At 39.2% G+C, this 19,206-nt stretch overlaps 1 protein-coding gene across 2 annotated transcripts in view; it reads left to right on the forward strand.

The window, feature by feature from the left end:
* Nucleotides 1-2,858: 2,858 nt before the first annotated feature.
* Nucleotides 2,859-19,206, forward strand: part of prkd2 (protein kinase D2) — a 63,709-nt gene continuing 47,361 nt past the window's right edge. Inside the window, exon 1 of one of the 2 annotated variants that reach the window (XM_041807939.1) lies at nt 2,859-3,508. In XM_041807939.1, coding sequence (XP_041663873.1) covers nt 3,191-3,508 — 318 coding nt within the window. In that variant the 5' untranslated portion in view covers nt 2,859-3,190. The remainder of the gene's footprint in view (nt 3,509-19,206) is intronic. The other variant, XM_041807932.1, reaches the window with a different exon arrangement.

Below are 19,206 nucleotides of genomic sequence, written 5' to 3' on the forward strand. Positions count from 1 at the left end.
GTTCAATGACCATGGTGTTACTGTGCTTGATTGGCCAGCAAACTGGCCTGACCTGAACCCCATAGAGAATCTATGGGGTATTTTTAGGAGGAAGATGAGAGACACCAGACCCAACAATGCAGATGACCTGAAGGCCACTATCAAAGCAACCTGGGCTTCCCTTACACCTGAGTAGTGCCACAGGCTGATGCAGAAATTCATGCAAAAAGAGGCCCAACCAAGTATTGATGGCATAGAAATGAACATACTTTTCAGAAGCCTGACATTTCTGTTTAAAATATCCTTTTTTTAAATTGATCTTATGTGGTACTCTAATTTTCTGAGACACTGAATTTTTGTTTTTCTTATCTGTAAGCCATAATCATCAACATTTCAAGAAATAAAGGCTTGAAATATTTCACTCTACTTGTAACAAGTCTATATATGGGTTTCACTTTCTGAAATGAGTGACACAAAATATTGAACTTTTTTATGATATTCTAATTTTTTGAGATATACCTGTAAATACTGCCTTAAAGAAGCTGAATATCTATGTGGTCACTTACTTGACATTGCATGCTTTCATTTATTTGACATTACTTCATAGAAATCTGTTTTCACTTTGACATCAAGGGTTTTTTTGTTGATTTTTGTTTTATTTTTACAAGAAAAGCCAAATTACATTGACCATGATAGATTTATCTATCAATAAAAGGGTAAAACACCCAAGGGGATGAATACTTCTTATGGGCACTTATGCCCCTTACATACAAAGGTTATAATCCTTGAAGCAGAAGGTTGAGAGCAGTTTACTGGATGTCATTCCCCACTTTCTCATCCTGCTCTTTAAATACAATATATAATATACTATAATAATATAATAATTCCCCAATCCCCCTAGCCTTGGGCTAAACCACCTAGCTCCGCACTGTTACTCGCCACACCTACAGCTTACTTCAGCCTCTGTGAACTGTATATGTGGCTGAGATCATCTCTTTTTCACAAGTGTCTTGGCTAAGGGAGGCAGCAGCATAATGTTTATGATGGACATGAGAAGCAATACATACAAGCATATTGATTCATTAAGATGTTAAATAATTTGATAAGCAAAAGATGTCAACTTTACCGCAACCATAAAAAATATTTGACATACCATCAACAGCTACATTTGTGTACCTCCCAGTCATTCAATATCCTCTAAAAAGCATCCAATGAGAGCAGCTCACTGGGTTTCAGTTGTCTGTGATTTGCTTCAAGAAAAAGCAGTGAACTGAAACACACATTTCCCATTTCAGTTCTGTTCTTTGTAAGAAAAGATCCTGATAATCTTTACTTTAACTAAATACTAGATGCCTAATGCTTCCAAACAGAACTACATACCATATTCCCCCGAGGCCTTTCATGTCTATTTGAAACCAGAGTACAGCAGTTTAAAACGTTCCTTCAATTCATGCATTTTTAAAGAAATATTTGCTGAATATATATAAACATGGATATGTAAGATTTGAAATGATCATAATGCTTTATGTTTCTGCCCAAAAAAAACTCACAGATTTAGCCTATTCAAACATATTTTGTTGCATTTCTGCTGCTAATTTGACACGTTGTAATTTGATTGCTTCATTAACTAAGCCTATATAAGCTATTCATTTATGCAATGGCGTTAATTCTCTTGTTAAAAATAAAACAAAGCAGCCCTTAATTTAGAATCAAGTATTAAACCATGCTAAACGGTGCCCTCTTGTGGTTGAAAGTAGAGGCCTAGCACATGGCCTGCAGCTGCATGTTTACCTCTGGTCACATCATATCAGCAGAGCTCTGGCATGTGGTTACTACATTTTAATGAACTGTCTATAAAATGCTTGACTGAGACAAGCTATAATGACCACGAGAGAGAGAGGTGAGTCAAAGATGATAAACTAGATGTATTAAGTGAGAATTAGCTCTGAAAACATCAGAAGTGACAGGAATGTGGAAGTTCTGCACTGTTTCTCCCATGCATGCCCTGTATGTAATATGAGATTAGTGTTGCAGGGTCACATGCATGCTAACGATTGTGGTAACCAGCCTTATTTACAAGCATGCTGCTTATCCAAGTGTGTACAAAGAGCCATGAAAAGTTCCTCTTTTTACTGACACTTGCTACCAACTTTGCATGAAAACAAGTCTCATGATAGGTGTGGTCTTAACGTGCTCTTTTGCTGAGAAGTAACTATCAAAAATGCAAGGACATGAGATGCTACAGGTGAAAAGAAGGTCAAAAGGGGGGGGGAAGATAGAGGCTAATGTAGCAGAGGGAAGATGAGGAAGGAGATGGGAGGGTTTCAGCCCCCTCAGGCAGTGTAAGGGGATCTCTGCTGCTCTGGGAGGAAGCAAACAAGTCCCACAAACTAAGAAAGGGAGAGAGAGGGAGGAAAAGGAGGAGGGAGAAGACTGGGAGTGTCTGGAGTCAGAGGGTGGGACTGTCTGAGAGTCTATTGGCTCCAGGCTCCGTCAGTCATTTCACTTCCTCCTTGGCTGTGGCAGAGAGCTCAGATGAGAGGATAGGAGGGGGTAGAGGGAGGTACCCACACGGCTCTTTCTCTCTCTGCTTTTTCACAAAAAAAGAAAAGACAGAACTAGGGCTGAAACTGAAACAGGGCAAGACTCGTAAAAGAGAGCAGTGTGTTGCTCTCCTTCATTCTCACAGTTTCCTGTTTAAGGAGGCCATTTTGTAACTCAGCCTGGAGAGGAGCACGGCTACAAAAGTTTGTCTTTTGTTTTTGTTTCCTTCTCTTCTCAGCTGGGAGAGTTTCACAATCCGGTTTGGACTTTCTCCTCTGCAGAGCAACTTCTTTGGACGGGAGAGGCGAAGGAGGGAGAAGGGTGGGGGAGAGAAAAGCAGCAGGGGCAGGGTGAGGGGGAAGCTTTCTTCCTCTGCTGTGTTTCTGTTAGGAGTCTTTGCTCATGCTTGTCATACCTGGGCAATAAGAGGCGTCTGGCGGCGACAGATTACAAAAGAAGTGACTGAGAGGAGGAAAAGACGGCTCTTCCTGGATAAGGAGTTCTTCCTTGATCCACAGGGAGGGGGTGGACGCAGGAAGGGAGGAAGTGGGACTCTGCTCAGTGTTGTCCATGTGTGAGAGAGTTTGAATGAGTGTGGGGGTTTCTGAAAACTCTACACCCCACCTGGTTGTTTGTGTTTGTACGCAGCCAGCACACAGGACTCTGAATGGCTAACGTTAGCCCGTGTATGTCCTCGGGGCCCATGGCCCAGGTCTTCTTCCCTCCCGGGGGGTCTTCGCCTCCAGGCTCAGCTGTGATGCAGCAGGGGACCCCCATCTCTATGCCGTCTGTGCCCTCTCAGGCTGGCTTCTCTGTCATGGACATGATCCCTGGGCAGGGTCCTGTGATGTCTTCGCTGCCCCCCACTCCAGCAGGGGTGTCCTTCATCATCCAGATCGGCCTGACCAGAGAGTCCGTCCTCATGCCGCAGACCGCTGACCTGGCCTATGTCAAGCAAATCGCGTGCTCCATCGTAGACACCAAGGTAGGACATGTGAGCATGTGGGAGCTTGTGTGGGAGAAGAGTGTCTGGAAGATCTGGGCGTGTGCTTTTTACACAAAACTTTTTATTCACAGGCAAACTTCTGTCCATCAGGTGACCTGCTCTGGTTTTAAACTTGCTTTCACTCTGTTTTTGAGTCCAAGTCTCACACAAAACACCTTTGTTTACTCTCCTCTGTTCCCGTAAGTTAATGGAAGGGTTCGACAAGCTGACAAACTTGTGTGCCAGACTCTACGGGAAATGTACAAAATGTCACAGTTTAGTTCTGCTCTAATTACAGCAATGATCATTTTCCTTTTCACACAGTGGGAGGAGAGCAGCCTTCAGCCAGACTTTCTGTCCCATCATGCTCAGCTGAGGGATGTTTGATGATGTGAGGGTTTGTGACAGGGACACATGCAGTCTCAACTGGCTGTTCATGCACAGGCCAACACGTGTGCTGCACTGCAACATTATGTTAAACATCAGACCAATAAGTGGAGCACTGCATTACAAGTCTATGTTAAGGAACAGGTTTAACAGTTTTCCAATTTCTACAAAGAGAACAGGCCAATTCATCAATAAAAATAATTATGTTAGCTTTATTTTCAATTCTCTGACAATAAATAGGCCTGCACAGTGGTGCAGTGGTTAGTGCTGTTGCTTCATAATAAGAGGGTTACTGGTTTTAATTCCCTTTGGATGGGGCCTTTCTGTGTGGGGTTTGCATGCAAGGCTTCTTTCTGGGAAGCCAGACAAACTGACACCACGATATTACATGCTCCTGTTGGTCAATTCACACTGTGTTTCAGCGTTACCTCTTACCCCTCTGTTACCACCAAGGCTGACACAGAGGGGGCATCCCCCTGCCCCATCATACATCTCTGTGACAGTCACAGTGAAGGCCAAACATCACAGAATGGCTGCTGCTTTGCAAAAAGTAACAGGGCTCTACAGTAAACAAACAAAGGTATAAATATCACAGCTTCAAATCTCAATGGGAATTGGGCCAATGGCTCTAAATTGCCTGTAGATGTGAATGTGAAGGTGAAAGGTTGTTTAAATGGCATCCAGCACCCCATGCTGCCAAAGAGGATTAGCAGAATACATAATGGATAGATGATTACTCATGAAGCAATGTTTTTTCCTTAAACACAAAGTGACACTGATAAGTGTTACTGCTACAGCTACTGTTGTGAACCAAATCCAGATAGCACCTACTGTTGGTTAGAAAAAGTGTATTACAGTGATATGACAAATTTATTTAAAAGGATCATATTTTTATAGATGGATAACTGTACTGAAAGAATCTTTGCCTTCTGAGCTAGGCAGAACCTAATGGTTTCAAAAAGCAACACATTAAAGCTCCTGTGAGGAGCCAGTTTTAGTGACCTCCATGGACAAAGTTATACCTCTTACCTCTTTGAGGATTTATGTCCTACACACGTGTGAGTATGTCTGATATCTACCTCCAATTTCAGGCATTAAAAAAGCAAAAATAAGTCTTGACAAAAATTGGTGCAAAGTAAAAAAAAATAAATCCTTAATTTTTTTTCACATTAGGCATGTGTAGAAAAGTTGGTGTATCAATAATTGGAAAGTGTGACTTGATGTAGAGGAAAAACATTTTTTTGACTAAATGTTGACATCTATGACTTAACACGCTTGAGAAAGGATCCAGGACTGTTACTATACTCTTTAAGAACACATCAGTTTAAAAAAGAAAAGTTGTTAAAAAATCTCTGTTTTCATTGATAGGTTGGTTATTCAATTTTTTCATGAGTAGTGCCACCTACCACACTACTGTTGATCCTTAAACTCAAGACCATATATAAAAGGGGACAAAGGGGGGAGCTTTCTTGGGCCCAGCCAAATGGGGGTGGGACTCCTTGTCCATTTTAAAGTTATTCTGTAAAAATCATATTTTATCTTTGACCTGAAAAATTAACACTGTTATCAAAAATTAATTTTATTTATTCATGCTGTAATAAAATAATGCCCTTTCAAATGTAAATCTCTTTTGTTGTAACAGAATTACCTTTATGGCAGTGTTAACAATGTGGGTGAGCACACTGACTAAACCATTTGAAAAGTAATGAAGATAGAAGCATTATGAAATAAAGTGGCAAAAATTGTCTAAAAATAAAAATAATGGGCTAAAAAAGTCAAAAAGGGGTTAAAAGTTCAAATTAATGACTAGTGGATGGCTAAAGTAGAAAAATGGGTAAACAAAGGTGCAATTAAAGGTTTTAAATGGCAAAAATGGATCAAATGTGGGAAAAAACTGGTAAACCATGATAAAAAGGGTTAAAAAGTGTCACGAATATGTAATGAGAACCCGATAACCGCTTGACACACTTTTCAGCTCCTAAATGAGGTAACTGTTAGCTGGGATGCTAGCACCTATGCTATTGATCCAACACACATGCATTGATATCAGTAAATTACAACAAGGGAGAACCCATTTACTGGGTTTTCAGGTGCCCAGACAATTCTGTGGGCAGGCCTGACTAAAGTTACATGACAGGGGTGGCTGAAAGCATCCATAAATTTACAACTTTTTTGCCCAGTTTTCTAAAAATTAATTCCAATTTTGTGGTACAGTTCTATTTATGGTTATCATTTTCTTCTGTAGCTCACATGGAAACGCCATTATTAATATCAGAGTGTTTCATAGCCAGCTTAAAACTCCTCACAGGATCTTTAAGTATGTATAAATATATACACACACATATATATATATATATATATATGTGTGTGTGTGTGTGTGTGTGTGTCATGCTTGTTTGCATGTGTCTGTTAATAGACTCGCTGACCTTTTTCATGATTCTCTTTCACTTCTCCTCAATGCACCAAACAAGATTTGCATTTCACACCAAAAGAACCTCTCATATAAGGACCATTTTTAGTGTTCTTGAGTTTGTGCTTCAGTGATTTTCTAACTATTAAAATTTAAAAAAATTCAAATAGTTGTTGGGTCTCCAAGCCTTTAGATCAGACTCTTTCACACCCTTGTATGTGTCTGCAATTGCTTTACATGCCATCCCTGCCTTCCACTTTCACATTTTTCTAAACAGAACCCCAAACAGAACAAAAGCGAGCAACACTGTGTTTTTTGTCAATTGGTTTGCTCCTGCAGGTTTTGCACAAACTGCTGAGAGTTAGTTTTTTTTTTTTTTTTTTTTTTTAAAGAAGATAGTTAGCGTGCAGAATGAGTAAGAGACTTGTGGGAACATTGGCTTCAAACAAAAAAGAAAACTTCAAAACACACATGCTGCATCGTTGGGGAGGGGGGAGAAGTATTGACATCCTTTTTGCGACAGGAAGCAAAGGGTGTTATGGGAAATATGGTCTTGTTTTTACAACAGCCAGCACTACTTCATCCTACATTTGTGATATAGCTTTAGCTGGCTGTGTGTGTTTTTTTTTACACATTAGGCTGGTTGGTAATTAGGTTAGCAGATTTTCACCGCCTGCTTAGAACAGCTTGTAAAAACTCCCAACTATCACAAATATTCCAGGAAAGACTGAAAGACCCGTACCTCTCTGCAGCCAGCTTACACACACCGCTAATCTGTTTTGTGCAAAACAGTCTTTGCTTCCTCTCCTCTGAGTGTTTCTGTGTTTGTTTAATATATTGAGGTAAGAAAGATTTAGATGGATTGATGCTTGTTGGCCTGTCTTTTTTTCTCCTGAGTTGTACAGAGATTTTATACAGTTAGAAGGCCATCTCAGACTGGTTGAAATCCCTCTTTGCCGAATAAATTTACCTTTTTTGTTTATTCTAATTCAATCAGGAACACTTGTCATACATTTAACCAGTTTATTGCAAAATGGATGGACATTTTCACTTTGTGGAGAAGGCTCTGCTCAAAAGATGCTCCCTGAGTTAGGCCCTGTCCACACGGAGACGAAAACGATATATTACCGTTTTGTTTTGAAAAGTTTTCCGTAAAGACGGGATTGTTTCTGGAAATATCTGCATTAACACGTAGCCACTGAAAACGACTGAAAACGCTGTAGTGCATATGCCAAACCTGTCTGTGGCGCTGTATTACTGACATGGAAATGCACCAAAAGAGAAGAAGAAGATTTAAGAACATAAGGTGTATGCGTTTCACGGTGGTTGTAAAGGAGCGTCAGATTTTGCTGTAAAGCCATAACAAGCTCAGTAGCTTCTGCAGCACAAACACAACCCTGTAATCAGCCATTGTTGTTTTGGTTGGACCCGCACAGGCGTCTTCAGAGAGCTACACTGTGTGACATAATCGTTTCAAGAAAGATGGGGCTAGCCGTCCACACGGAGACAAAACGATAGTCGTTTATCGATTTATGCACTCTGGTGTGTTGGATTAGTTTTAAAATTACATTTCCCTTTATGACAGAATAAGCACTATAAAGGTGTGTCCTACCTTTCAGTCATATCAGATGTTGCAGTGCAGCAAATAATAAATCCAAAAGTCAACATCATAAAACCCATTTCTTTGCACACATTTGATTCACAAATTAAGGCATTGGTAAGAATGGCTTCACAGTGTCAATATGGACTTAAAAAAAAATTTAAATGCAAAATTTTTTTTTTTTTAAATTGTGATGAATCATTATTAACTATGGACATTCAGTGATTTATCATTATTAGTCCTATTTTTTCTGGGAAATGTATTTTTATTGAAGTTTTCTCATAAACATTGTACAAAGAGGACATGAAAATTACAGACTTAACAGCTTAAAAAGGTCTTAATCAAAGAACTTAATTAAAAGGCAAGATCAAAGGATGACAATAAGGAAGAGGAAGGAAGAAAAAAAAGCCTTTTCCCTGACAAATATGAATGCACAACCGTACCACTGAATTAAGAAGCCAGTGAGATTCTCCACAAATTTAAGGCTGCCAGACTGCATCAAACTTCCCAGTGGCCCCCTCAGTGATATCTTGTCTTTTCTATTTTGAGTAAATGCAGGACCTCATTCATCCTCCTGCCAAAGAAGGCAGGCGGTCACTCTTCCATTAGAGGTACTGTCCTAAAATCCACTATGGCTCCACTGGGGCGTGGGGTCCCTCAAGGCTTAGTTCAAGGCCCAACTCAGTTTTCTTTGTATCTGCTTCTTTTACGGGCTGCATTAATAGAAATAACTTTCTTTTAATGCAGATGATTTGCAGATCTATGTGCCCATAAAAACAGACTCTATGCATGCTCGGCTAGAATGGCTCAGACTATTAAAAAATGTAAGTCCTTTTTTAAGACTGGCTTTTAATACAAGTTGAGCTTTGACATCTTGACATTTTCTGCTCTTGTTTGCACTCTTTATTGTTGCCTTTTATTTTGTATTATATTTAATTGCTTTGCTATTTGTGTCTTCAGCCTGTGCAACACTTTAACTGTGGTTCTTTTAAACTTGCTCTATATTAATAATAATAATAATAATAATATCTGGACTTTATATAGCGCCTTTCAAGGAACCCAATACAATTTCAAATAAAATTTGACTTGACCTGACTTCCAGTTTAACAGATTGAGACAACTCACCAGAAGGGTAGACCACACTGTCTTGCTCAATGAACCCATGGCTCCATGTGGGAGTGCAACCTCTGAGGAAATATTGAAAAAGATGAGTGGTTGTCTTTCTAAATTGAGACCATCATTTTAGGGGGTGCAGGACCACAGGATTCTGACAGGTCAGATGGGAGTGCAGTGGGACTGATGAACACATAAGAGCTGACAGTCAGTTATGAGCCAAGATGGTGGACCAGCAACAAAGCCCGAAACTCTGACAGTTTCTGTATCTATATCAATGCTATGTGTCTTTAAAGTTTAAATGACAGAGCAGATAACACATACTGGGAAAGATACAACATAACGAAAATGATGCACTGACCTGACATTCAGCAGGATTATTTCTTAAAGAAAAAATCCGGTCTTTCTCTTGTCCTATCATCGCATCATAACTGCAGTTTCTAAAATGGTAAAACCACTTTTAGGGAAAGGAATGTTCTTTTAAATATATCTCTGCTCTAAAGTTTCATTTTAGAAAAAAGACTCTTGTTAGCAAAAAAGAAGTTCTTCATGGTTTTCCTCTACTTCCTTTTATTTCCAACTCCACCAGCACAGAGCAAAATGTTATTTAATCAGTACAATAAATACACATATCTCCTAAATACACTCCTGCCCTGCTAGGAACTGCAGCTTTAGGTAGGATGTTTGGACAATAGACAGCTTGTCCTGCTCCAGCCAACTGAGTGTGACACATGAGTTGGACCGAGTGCACATGCATGAATGCCTACATTGGCGTGTTTTGTGAGTGTTTAGAGGGGCAGTGAAGGCACCCCACACCACCGCCCACCATCATCTCTCCCATCCCAGAAAGGGTGAGTCACCGGCTCTGTTTATTCACAAGCTCCCTCCTTGTGTTCCATTGACACGTTTTTCCATTCACTTCTCAGCGGAGGAGCACACTCTCCTTTGGCTTCGACTTCCAACACCACCAGTCCCCAGTTAAAGCCATTCTCTAGCTCTTATTAAGTCTTTTGATATCAGGCCAGAAATCAGAATCCACCTATGATCACAAACAGGAGCTACAGCTTTAGACTTTCCACTTTTTTCTAAAGCAAGTATAGCTCTACTTGGCAAAGGTGCTTGCCAACATCCCATTTAGCTCCCCACTCTGAGCTCCTCTTACATCTCCTTCTCCTTATGGTAAAATAACTTCTAGTGTGGCTCTGAAACCAGAAATCGGTCTCTTTTTCAACCAGGATGTAGCTGGACATATCTTACGGAATCCTTTAATTCTTTTCAAACCTCTTCTTCTTAGTTCCTCATTTTTCATACCTCTCCTCCTCTCTCTTGTGCTTCCTTGGATAAAAAGATACTAAAGTCTGTTTCCTCTTACCGTCTTTGGCACAACTACCTCTTACTCCCTCTCCCCTACACCTTCTCTTCAGATCCTGTACTTCCTTTTCCTTACCCGCTAACCTCTAGTCCTCTTCTTATTATCAGCTTTCTTACAAGTGCTGCATCCTCTTCCTCCAGTTCATCCACTTTCCCCCTGTGCTCTATGCATCCACCCACAGCAGCTGTCCTCATTACCTTCTTTTTATCATTTGCCCTCTTGAGCACACTTCAACTGGAAAATAAGGGGAATTTCACACTTTTGTCTCAGCAGGACAATACAGGTTCAGAGGACATACACTCTCTAGGTAATAATCAAAATTCCATTAAGGGGCAAGGATGAGTCATGTTTTCCAGTGAATATTAGACATCAGCGATAGTTTTAACAACTCTGCATGGTCAGTCAAATCCACCATATTGGATAGATATTTGTATCTTGTTTATGTTTATTGAACAAATTCTGTTAGAAATCTAAATTTTGAGTAAGTTTTGAATAAAGATTTAAATTAATTACCAGGACGCCGCCATGTTTTTGTCTGCTTTGCACTCTGGGTAGTGTGACATCATAAGAGTTCGGCTGTGCTCTGCCCGTACTATTTCCATACAGTCGGCTTTCAGATGTCTGGTGTGTCGTCATTATTTCTAATTTTTAAAGGCTATTAAAGGTGAATGGGGCTCTGTGTTTATTTGCATCTAAAAAAGAAAGGTTAGGTATATAAACAAATATATAGCCATCAAGATGAACTTCTATCATCTAGGGTTCCTTTTAAGAAGCTACAGAGCACCGCAGTTAGCCAATAGGATCAAGTCTGGTTGTGTACTCCTACCTTCACCTAATTAGTAAAAAGGTGTGTCAGCTTAACGGTTTCTTTCAACACCAACAACTTATTATTTCGTCATAAGTTGGGTGCACTTGATTTGTGTTGACGTCATGTAGGTGTGTTCAAATGCTTGTGTGCACGTCAGAGTGTGTGCCAGCTTGTGTGTCAGCTTGTGAACACAGGCGACAAACCTGTTGAGTCCTGTCAGCATGGGCTGCGGTCACATTTCTGGATTGTTTAACACGTCTGCAGACTAATCTGTGATGACACAGCTGAGATGAATCTAGCAGTGAGTGTACTAGACGACATGAGCACATTACACCTGAACTGTTTCTGCGTCTCAAATTCTATGAAAAAATAGTTGAGGAATGATGACTGAAGTTTCTTTTGTTTCTGTTTAAAAAAAAGACATATAAACAACAACACACATAAACACAGGAATACACAGCTGAGATTAAGGGCCCCTTCCCTGACCATTGTTTCCACCCCAGTTTGTTTTAGGGGTGTTAAAAAATATCAATACACTGATATATCGTGATATTTTGTGGCGCAATATTGTATCGATATTTAAAAATGCAGTATCGATATTTCATTTTAGTGTCATTAAGAATTACAGCTTCCATAGTATGATAAAAAACACACTGGCCTGTCACGTCATGCCCTCCTCACAGCACAGTCCATCAGTCCTTAAAGCTGGACATGAGGATCAGTCTTCCCCCACAAGCACCTTGTCATTACATAAAGACATACAAACTGATGTACCGTGAAATGTGAAAGATTTTAGTACATGTGCTCTATATTGATTTATTTTTTGACTTTTCTTTTAGAAATCCTGAAAGAATTTTTATTCATGACATCAAATGGGAAAAATCCTCATCTTTGAATTTGCACAGAGTTAAATCTCTGGATGATGCAGGACCATATATTTTATAACACACCAAATATATTTTAACTTACATACTAAACATATAATATGAATAGATTTTTATTAATAGCTTAATTCTGTTCTGTTATATTCCATATTAACTTAACATTACATAGTTATTTATTTCTATGAATAAACACACATATATAAACACAGATATACATACAAATTTATATGTATTTATACGTATATATATATATATATATATACAGCGCTTACTTTGGTTAGGGTTAGGGTGGTCTAATAAATTTGTTAAGCACTTTATATATATAAAACTTAGAAATATATCACAATATATTGCAGTATATCGATATCGGCACCCCTGTATCACATTACGTATTGTATTGCCAGATTCTTGCCAATACACACCCCTAGTTTGTTTCTTTATCTTCTTTGCTGGAGAAGTAGTTTGGCCCTGTGAATGGGATCATGCTCACCACCTCCTGTTTACCTCACTCTCTCTTACACTTGTATTCTGCACGCTTAAACATATACACACTTACTACAGAAATGTGACAGTTGGTCCTGATTTTCCAAATGAAGACCCATAGACTGACTGACAGAGCTGTATTGTCTGTGAAAAAGCAAAACAGAGCCATGTTCATGACTATATTCCAGCTATATTTAGTCCATATTGTACCAGCAGACACACATGCATCCTGTAATGAAAACAAGTGTTATGGAGAGTTATCCATACCAACATTTACACTGAACAAGCCTAGAGAATCAATTATTTTACTGCATTTATTTGACCAGGAATCTAAAAAAATTGAGACAGTGTAAGACATGCAGTGTAAATTTCATCTATCAAAAACACAAAGAAAATTGTGAGTGACTTTTTTCTTGTGAAAGAGCAGACACAAGCTAAAAGTTCATCGTTAACAATATGTTGAAAAGTATGTTTTGTATTTAAGGCGTGTCTAGATCGTTGCATTTGGTTGTCAAACATTCAAAATCCATTATATATATATCTACAGAGCGTATCATCTGTCATAATACAAGCAGAGATGAGGTGAAAAGGCAGGAGGCGCATGTGTGGCATTTGTGTGAAGCAGAATGACAGAGAAAGCACAAGCTGTTAGGTGGGTTGAATCTGTGACTTTTCTTTATGACAGGGGTAGTATTTGCATCCAGTTGAATCCATATTTATGATGCCTGTGAGCAGCCTGCTGCTGAAGGCAGCACTAATGTAACAAGTCACATTAGCTCGATTAGTAATCAAGTGTCACATTTGGCAGGAAAGCTACTTTGCTTTCTAAACAAGGTGACACACAGATACATTATAATGTGTTCAAGGTAGGCTCAGTAAAACGACTGTCAGGCAAAGGTTGATAATTGGCATGATGTGTTCAAATGCTACCTCAAGAAAAAAAAAGTTTTAGCAAGAAAATCTATGGTTAAAATAAGCTTAGTGTCCCACCAATACAAAAAAATAAATGCACATGTTCTGTTTGAAATGTCTTCCTATTCATCTTTTCCTTGAATTATAAAGACGTGTTGATAAATTGGGAAAAGACTTGGATTAAGGGGTATACGATAAGGTATCAATATCAAAATTAACAATCCCGACTCAACTGGGTGAAAAATCCTTCATACAAGGTATGTCAAGGTTTGTACTATTTTATTCAAATTAATTATCGTCATATCCTTAATCTGTTTTACATTTATAGCAATTTAACAATCTTTACAAGTAAAATGACTAAAGTAACTTTTTTTTTTTTTTTAACTATAACTGGGCCAAAATATCTTCTAGCTTTTTCAACTAAAGCTAAACTTAAAAGGGTAAAAATGCTAAAAAAAAAAAAAAAAAAAAGTGACAAAAACTCAATGTCTTTTCATCTAAAGAAAAAATAAAATCTAAAATACCCAAGACAGTCTGACTGTAACTCTCAGATGTCCCCTCTTGGAGGCTGTCACGATGAGATGCTCTGTCAGAGCAAAAGTGCAAAAAATTGCTGGTATAATGTATTTCCAGTTTTTAGATTTTTTTTTTTTAATCTGACTTTATCATAAAGTAAGACTGGCAGTCACTTTCATGAAATAACCACAGTGCAGACTTTACAGACTAAGTAACATTTCCTATTTAAAACAGAGAAAAAGGTCAGAGCCAAGATTAGACTATGAATAGAGCTGATTAAGAAGTAGATACAGAAACAATGGATTGCTCTAGCTTTGTTAGCTTTAGCTAAAGCGACCATACACTAGCTACGTAGATAACGTTACTACGTATGCTGAATAAGTGAGCTTCAGCAACATGAGCTTTAGCAAATGTAAAAGTGACTACATAAGCTACATGGATAATGTGGGTAACGTAGATTACGTAGCTATATAGAGTGCATAACTAACATTAGCTTTGTTTATATATCCATGTGCTTCTTGAGCTTTAGCTTTCGTTACTTTAGCTACATTGTCTATGTGTTGTAGGCAGCTAATGGAACTATGTAAGCTTTGCTATGTTTAAATGGAAACTGTGTCATTTCATTTTGCAAAACACCAGTTGCTCAGACTGCATTCTCTGTGAAAGGAGTGAAATTCTGGAATTCTCTACCTGAACATCTGAAATGTATCACAAACTTCACCACCTTTAAGAGAGCTACCAAATCCTGGTTATTTCAGTAACAGAGCTGCTCTCATGTTTGATTTTCTGTAACATTGTCACTGTTTAATGTGTTTTTTACTGTCTCTATTGTACATTTTTTCCCTTTTTAATCAACTGTTTTAGTTTTTTATTCTTACAAAAGCCCTTCTAGGGATGGGTGATGCAAATTAGTATTCGCTACAAACACTATGATACTTGCATGGGATGTCTGTTCTCAGTTGTCTTTGTTTATTGTATCTGTCCCTATTAAATAAACCTTAAATAAATAAATGTTCTCAAGGAGGACAAGCTTTTATTCCTGTAAGCAGACTGTTTTGTTGGTTTTATTAAACATTTTGTAATTTGCTTTTGCAGGTCAGGGTTTTGACTTTTAAGTTTTAGTACCCAAATACTTACTTTACCCCTTACCATAGCTTAACTAAAAGTTTAATCCAATTTTATTATGAAAGTTTTAGCATGTATTTCTGTTGGGGCAGAAGCGGCATCTCACAGTAATTATCAAGAAGTGTCGTCTGAGAGTGATGGTCTGCAGCCAGACCCCTCTCAAAATAGCTGGCAGATTAAAACTGGGGACATTTGACCATTTTGGTATTAAATAACATGTATGGTACAGGCTAGCAACCTTGATCAACAGCTTTGCAGTATTTAACCAATTTCTATCTAATGTAGGCTTAACTTGCAATATTACATTTTCAAGGAATTTTGGCTGCATTCCTAAACATACTTGTACCTCTTACTACATACTAAAACCATATACTGCATACTGAGCTGGGGGTTGAAATATGCCATCAGCATTTCAAGTAAGCTCTGCTGAGTAACCTAGCACCAAGCTAGCTCTACCTGTGAGTTGAGCTAGCTTGAATTTAGCAAAACAAAAGTAGGTGGTGTGCAGGCCAGTGAAACTTCCTTGCTGACATACTGCTAGCTAAAATCAGCTAGCCTACCATATTCTTGAAATTTCTGCCTTTTCTGTCCTATTATGGGACACTAATACAGAAACGTTAGCTTGGAAGAGGCTAAATGCTGACATAAGGGCTAGCTTTTTTACTTTCTCCTAATTGAAGCTGAGGATCAATCCAGAAGCTAGTGAAAGTACCACACGTGACTCTATTTCCACTATTATTACAGATTACAACCCTTGACAAACATATATTAAATGATACCCTGTTGAAAGCATTATTTAAGTTTCCTTCCTGTAGCAGGGAGGGTTTATGGGTGCTGTTTGAATACAGAGGCTAATTTAGTCACTGTGAGGTTGAAGTATAAATAGGGAGTATGTCACTTGACGACTGAGTAAAGATGTAACACATGCTGACCAAATACATCAGATCTGTCCATCTGTCTGAATTTTATACAGTCTTTAATGGTTTTATCAACTAGAACATGGCTGCTGTGGAGGAAATGGTGTCTACTTTAAAAGACGGTCCCCATCTTATCACTTCTGCTTGCCTCTCTCTCTCTCTAACCGTGTGAGTTTCTCTTCCTCACATTTGCATAGTAGCGGAACAGCTTTGCATGACTGACCGTGCCTGGTGTCCCCTGGCTGTTGGCGGCTGTGCTGCAAGGAAAGCTTAACATCCACACGAGGACATTTGATTATTCAAAGCACGCACACACATGCACACTGCTGCACTGGAGCCCAGTGGAAGCAATGTGTATCAGAGGTGGAGGAAGAGAGATGGGAAGATGGTTGGAGATCTGAATGTTTGACTCTTGAACTGCAGCTGGGATTGTGATCCTCAAATTTAAAATGTGCAATAATGCCCAAAGTCAAAGATTAGACTCAAATGTATAAAAAGATGATATTCAATCTGTGCATTTTGTTACAAGTTTTTGCCATAATTTTCAAGTAGTGCTTAGACAAATGATATATTCTCTTGATGAATCGATTGATACAATTAGGCTGTTTTTGTTCATTAACAAATACAAAGCTTGAAGTTGAGTGCACTGGCTGTATCAGGTACACAGAAAAATACAGGGTGGATAAAGTGAAATAGGAGTAGAAGGTGTGGTGAAAAACAAATACATCTCAGCCAATCACAATGCTGGACTCAATGTTTTGAGACAGCTGTGCAAATGACAATGAAATATGATAACAATAGCTCGACAAATACGCTCTTCTACATGCTTTGTACTGTTGTCTAAATTGAGCAAATAAGCAGAGCACGAACACAGATCATGTTGTACTTCAGTTCTATGACAAAGTTTTGTTCATAAGGCTCTTCATGAACACTATGCTCTTACAAGTGGCAGGAATGAAGTCAAAGAGCTGCAGAATAAGGCCTACCCATATTTTGTCATTCATGTGTCCCTGGGCCCCTGCATTCCTTCTCTTGATCTGAGTAAAGGAGACCTTATGATACTAATCCAGCGATTAGCACAGGGGAAAACGGTTTTATGCCATAATCCAATTGGGAGCAGCAGAGCAGAGCGAGCGGCATTTGGTGGCTCTAAACATGTGGGGAGTTTGTACCAGTCAGTTAGAGGGAAACAGCTCAACAACACAGGGCTCTTTTAGAGCACAGAGAGCTCTGCAGATCAAGGATAGATAACAGAAGCTCATGAAACAGAGAGAAAATGCCCTCACTGAGGCCTTATTTTCCCCGAGATAACTGGAATCTGTGAGTGAAGAACAAAGGACCATTTTTGTAACAAACATGTTTTTTTTGTTCTTCGGATTTTTTGAGTGAACTTTAACTTTTAATTTAGATGAAAGAAGAGCTCAATGATTATGAATTAGAATTGAAGCACAGTATAATCAAGAGAAACAGAGCTTAATCATTTTCGTTTCCTAAATCCATTGGTTGTTTTTTCTCATGTGTGTGAAATGTGTGTGTGCTTAGAGTAGCCAGTGCACAATGGGCTCAGTGTGAGGGTTCTGAGTTGGTCTGGGGCACTAGTGCACTGTGTGTAGTTTGACCCAGACTACATTTATGCAGACAAATAAAATCTGTGGTCATAAAGGTTTCAAAGGCTGAGGTGCCTGCATATATATGAGTGTCTGTGTGCATGAGATGGTATGTAAGGTGGGAAAATAAGTTAGACCACAGTCTTACCTCAGAAGACAAACACATGACATCAATATTAATGTCTGGTCAGGGCCAAAATAACAGGAAAATAATGTGTGCTCATCACTGAGGCTGTTCCTTCCAGTGGAGTCAGTAATGTATTCTCGGTAACACCATTAATTTACATTTTGTTACTGTACTAGGATAGTGCCCTATGTGTCAATATTGGAAAGTCATGGTGTCACACCTTAATCAGCTAATTAACTCAAAACACCTGCAAAGGTTTCCTGAGCCTTTAAATGGTCTCTCAGTCTGGGTCAGTAGGCTACACAATCATGGGGAAGACTGCAGACATGACAGATGTCCAGAAGACCGTCATTGACACCCTCCACGAGGAGGGTAAGCCACAACAGGTCATTGCTAAAGAAGCTGGTTGTTCACAGAGTGCTGTTTCCAAGCATATTCATAGAAAGTTGAGTGGAAGGAAAAAGGTGCACCAGCAATAACAGATAACCGCAGCCTTGAGAGGATTGTCAAGCAAAATCCATTCAAGAATTTGGGGGAGCTTCACAAAGAGTGGACTGAGGCTTGAGTCAGCACATCAAGAGCCACTAAGCACAGACAAATCCTAGACATGGGCTACAAATATGGTCTTCCTCGTGTCAAACCACTTTAGAATCGGAGACGTCAGAAGTGTCTTACCTGGGCTGTGGAGAAAAAGAACTGGACTGTTGCTCAGTGGTCCAAAGTCCTCATTTCAGATTAAAGTAAATTTTGCATTTCATTTCAAAATAAAGGTCCCAGAGTCTAGAGGAAGAGTGGAGAGGCACAGAATCCATGTTGCTTGAAGTCCAGTGTGAAGTTTCCACAGTCAGTGATGATTTGGGCTGCCATGGCATATGCTGGTGTTGGTCCACTGTGTTTTCTAAAGTCCACAGTCAACGCAGCCATCTACCAGGACATTTTAGAGCACTTCATGATTCCTTCTGCTGACAAGCTTTATGGAGATGCTGATTTCATTTTCCAGCAGGACTTGGCACCTGCCCACACAGCCAAAGGTACCAAAAGCTAGTTCAATGACCATGGTGTTACTGTGCTTGATTGGCCAGCAAACTGGCCTGACCTGAACCCCATAGAGAATCTATGGGGTATTGTCAAGAGGAAGATGAGAGACACCAGACCCAACAATGCAGATGATCTGAAGGCTGCTAGCAAAGCAACCTGGGCCTCCATTACACCTGAGCAGTGCCACAGGCTGATCGCCTCCATGCCACATGGCATTGATGCAGAAATTCATGCAAAAGGAGGCCCAACCAAGTATTGAGTGCATAGAAATGAACATACTTTTCAGAAGCCTGACATTTGTTTAAAATATTCTTTTTTCATTGATCTTATGTAATATTCTAATTTTCTGAGACACTGAATTTTTGGTTTTCTTATCTGTAAGCCATAATCATCAACATT

This window comes from Cheilinus undulatus, linkage group 2 (genome assembly GCF_018320785.1).
Source record: "Cheilinus undulatus linkage group 2, ASM1832078v1, whole genome shotgun sequence".
Classification (NCBI taxonomy): domain Eukaryota; kingdom Metazoa; phylum Chordata; class Actinopteri; order Labriformes; family Labridae; genus Cheilinus; species Cheilinus undulatus.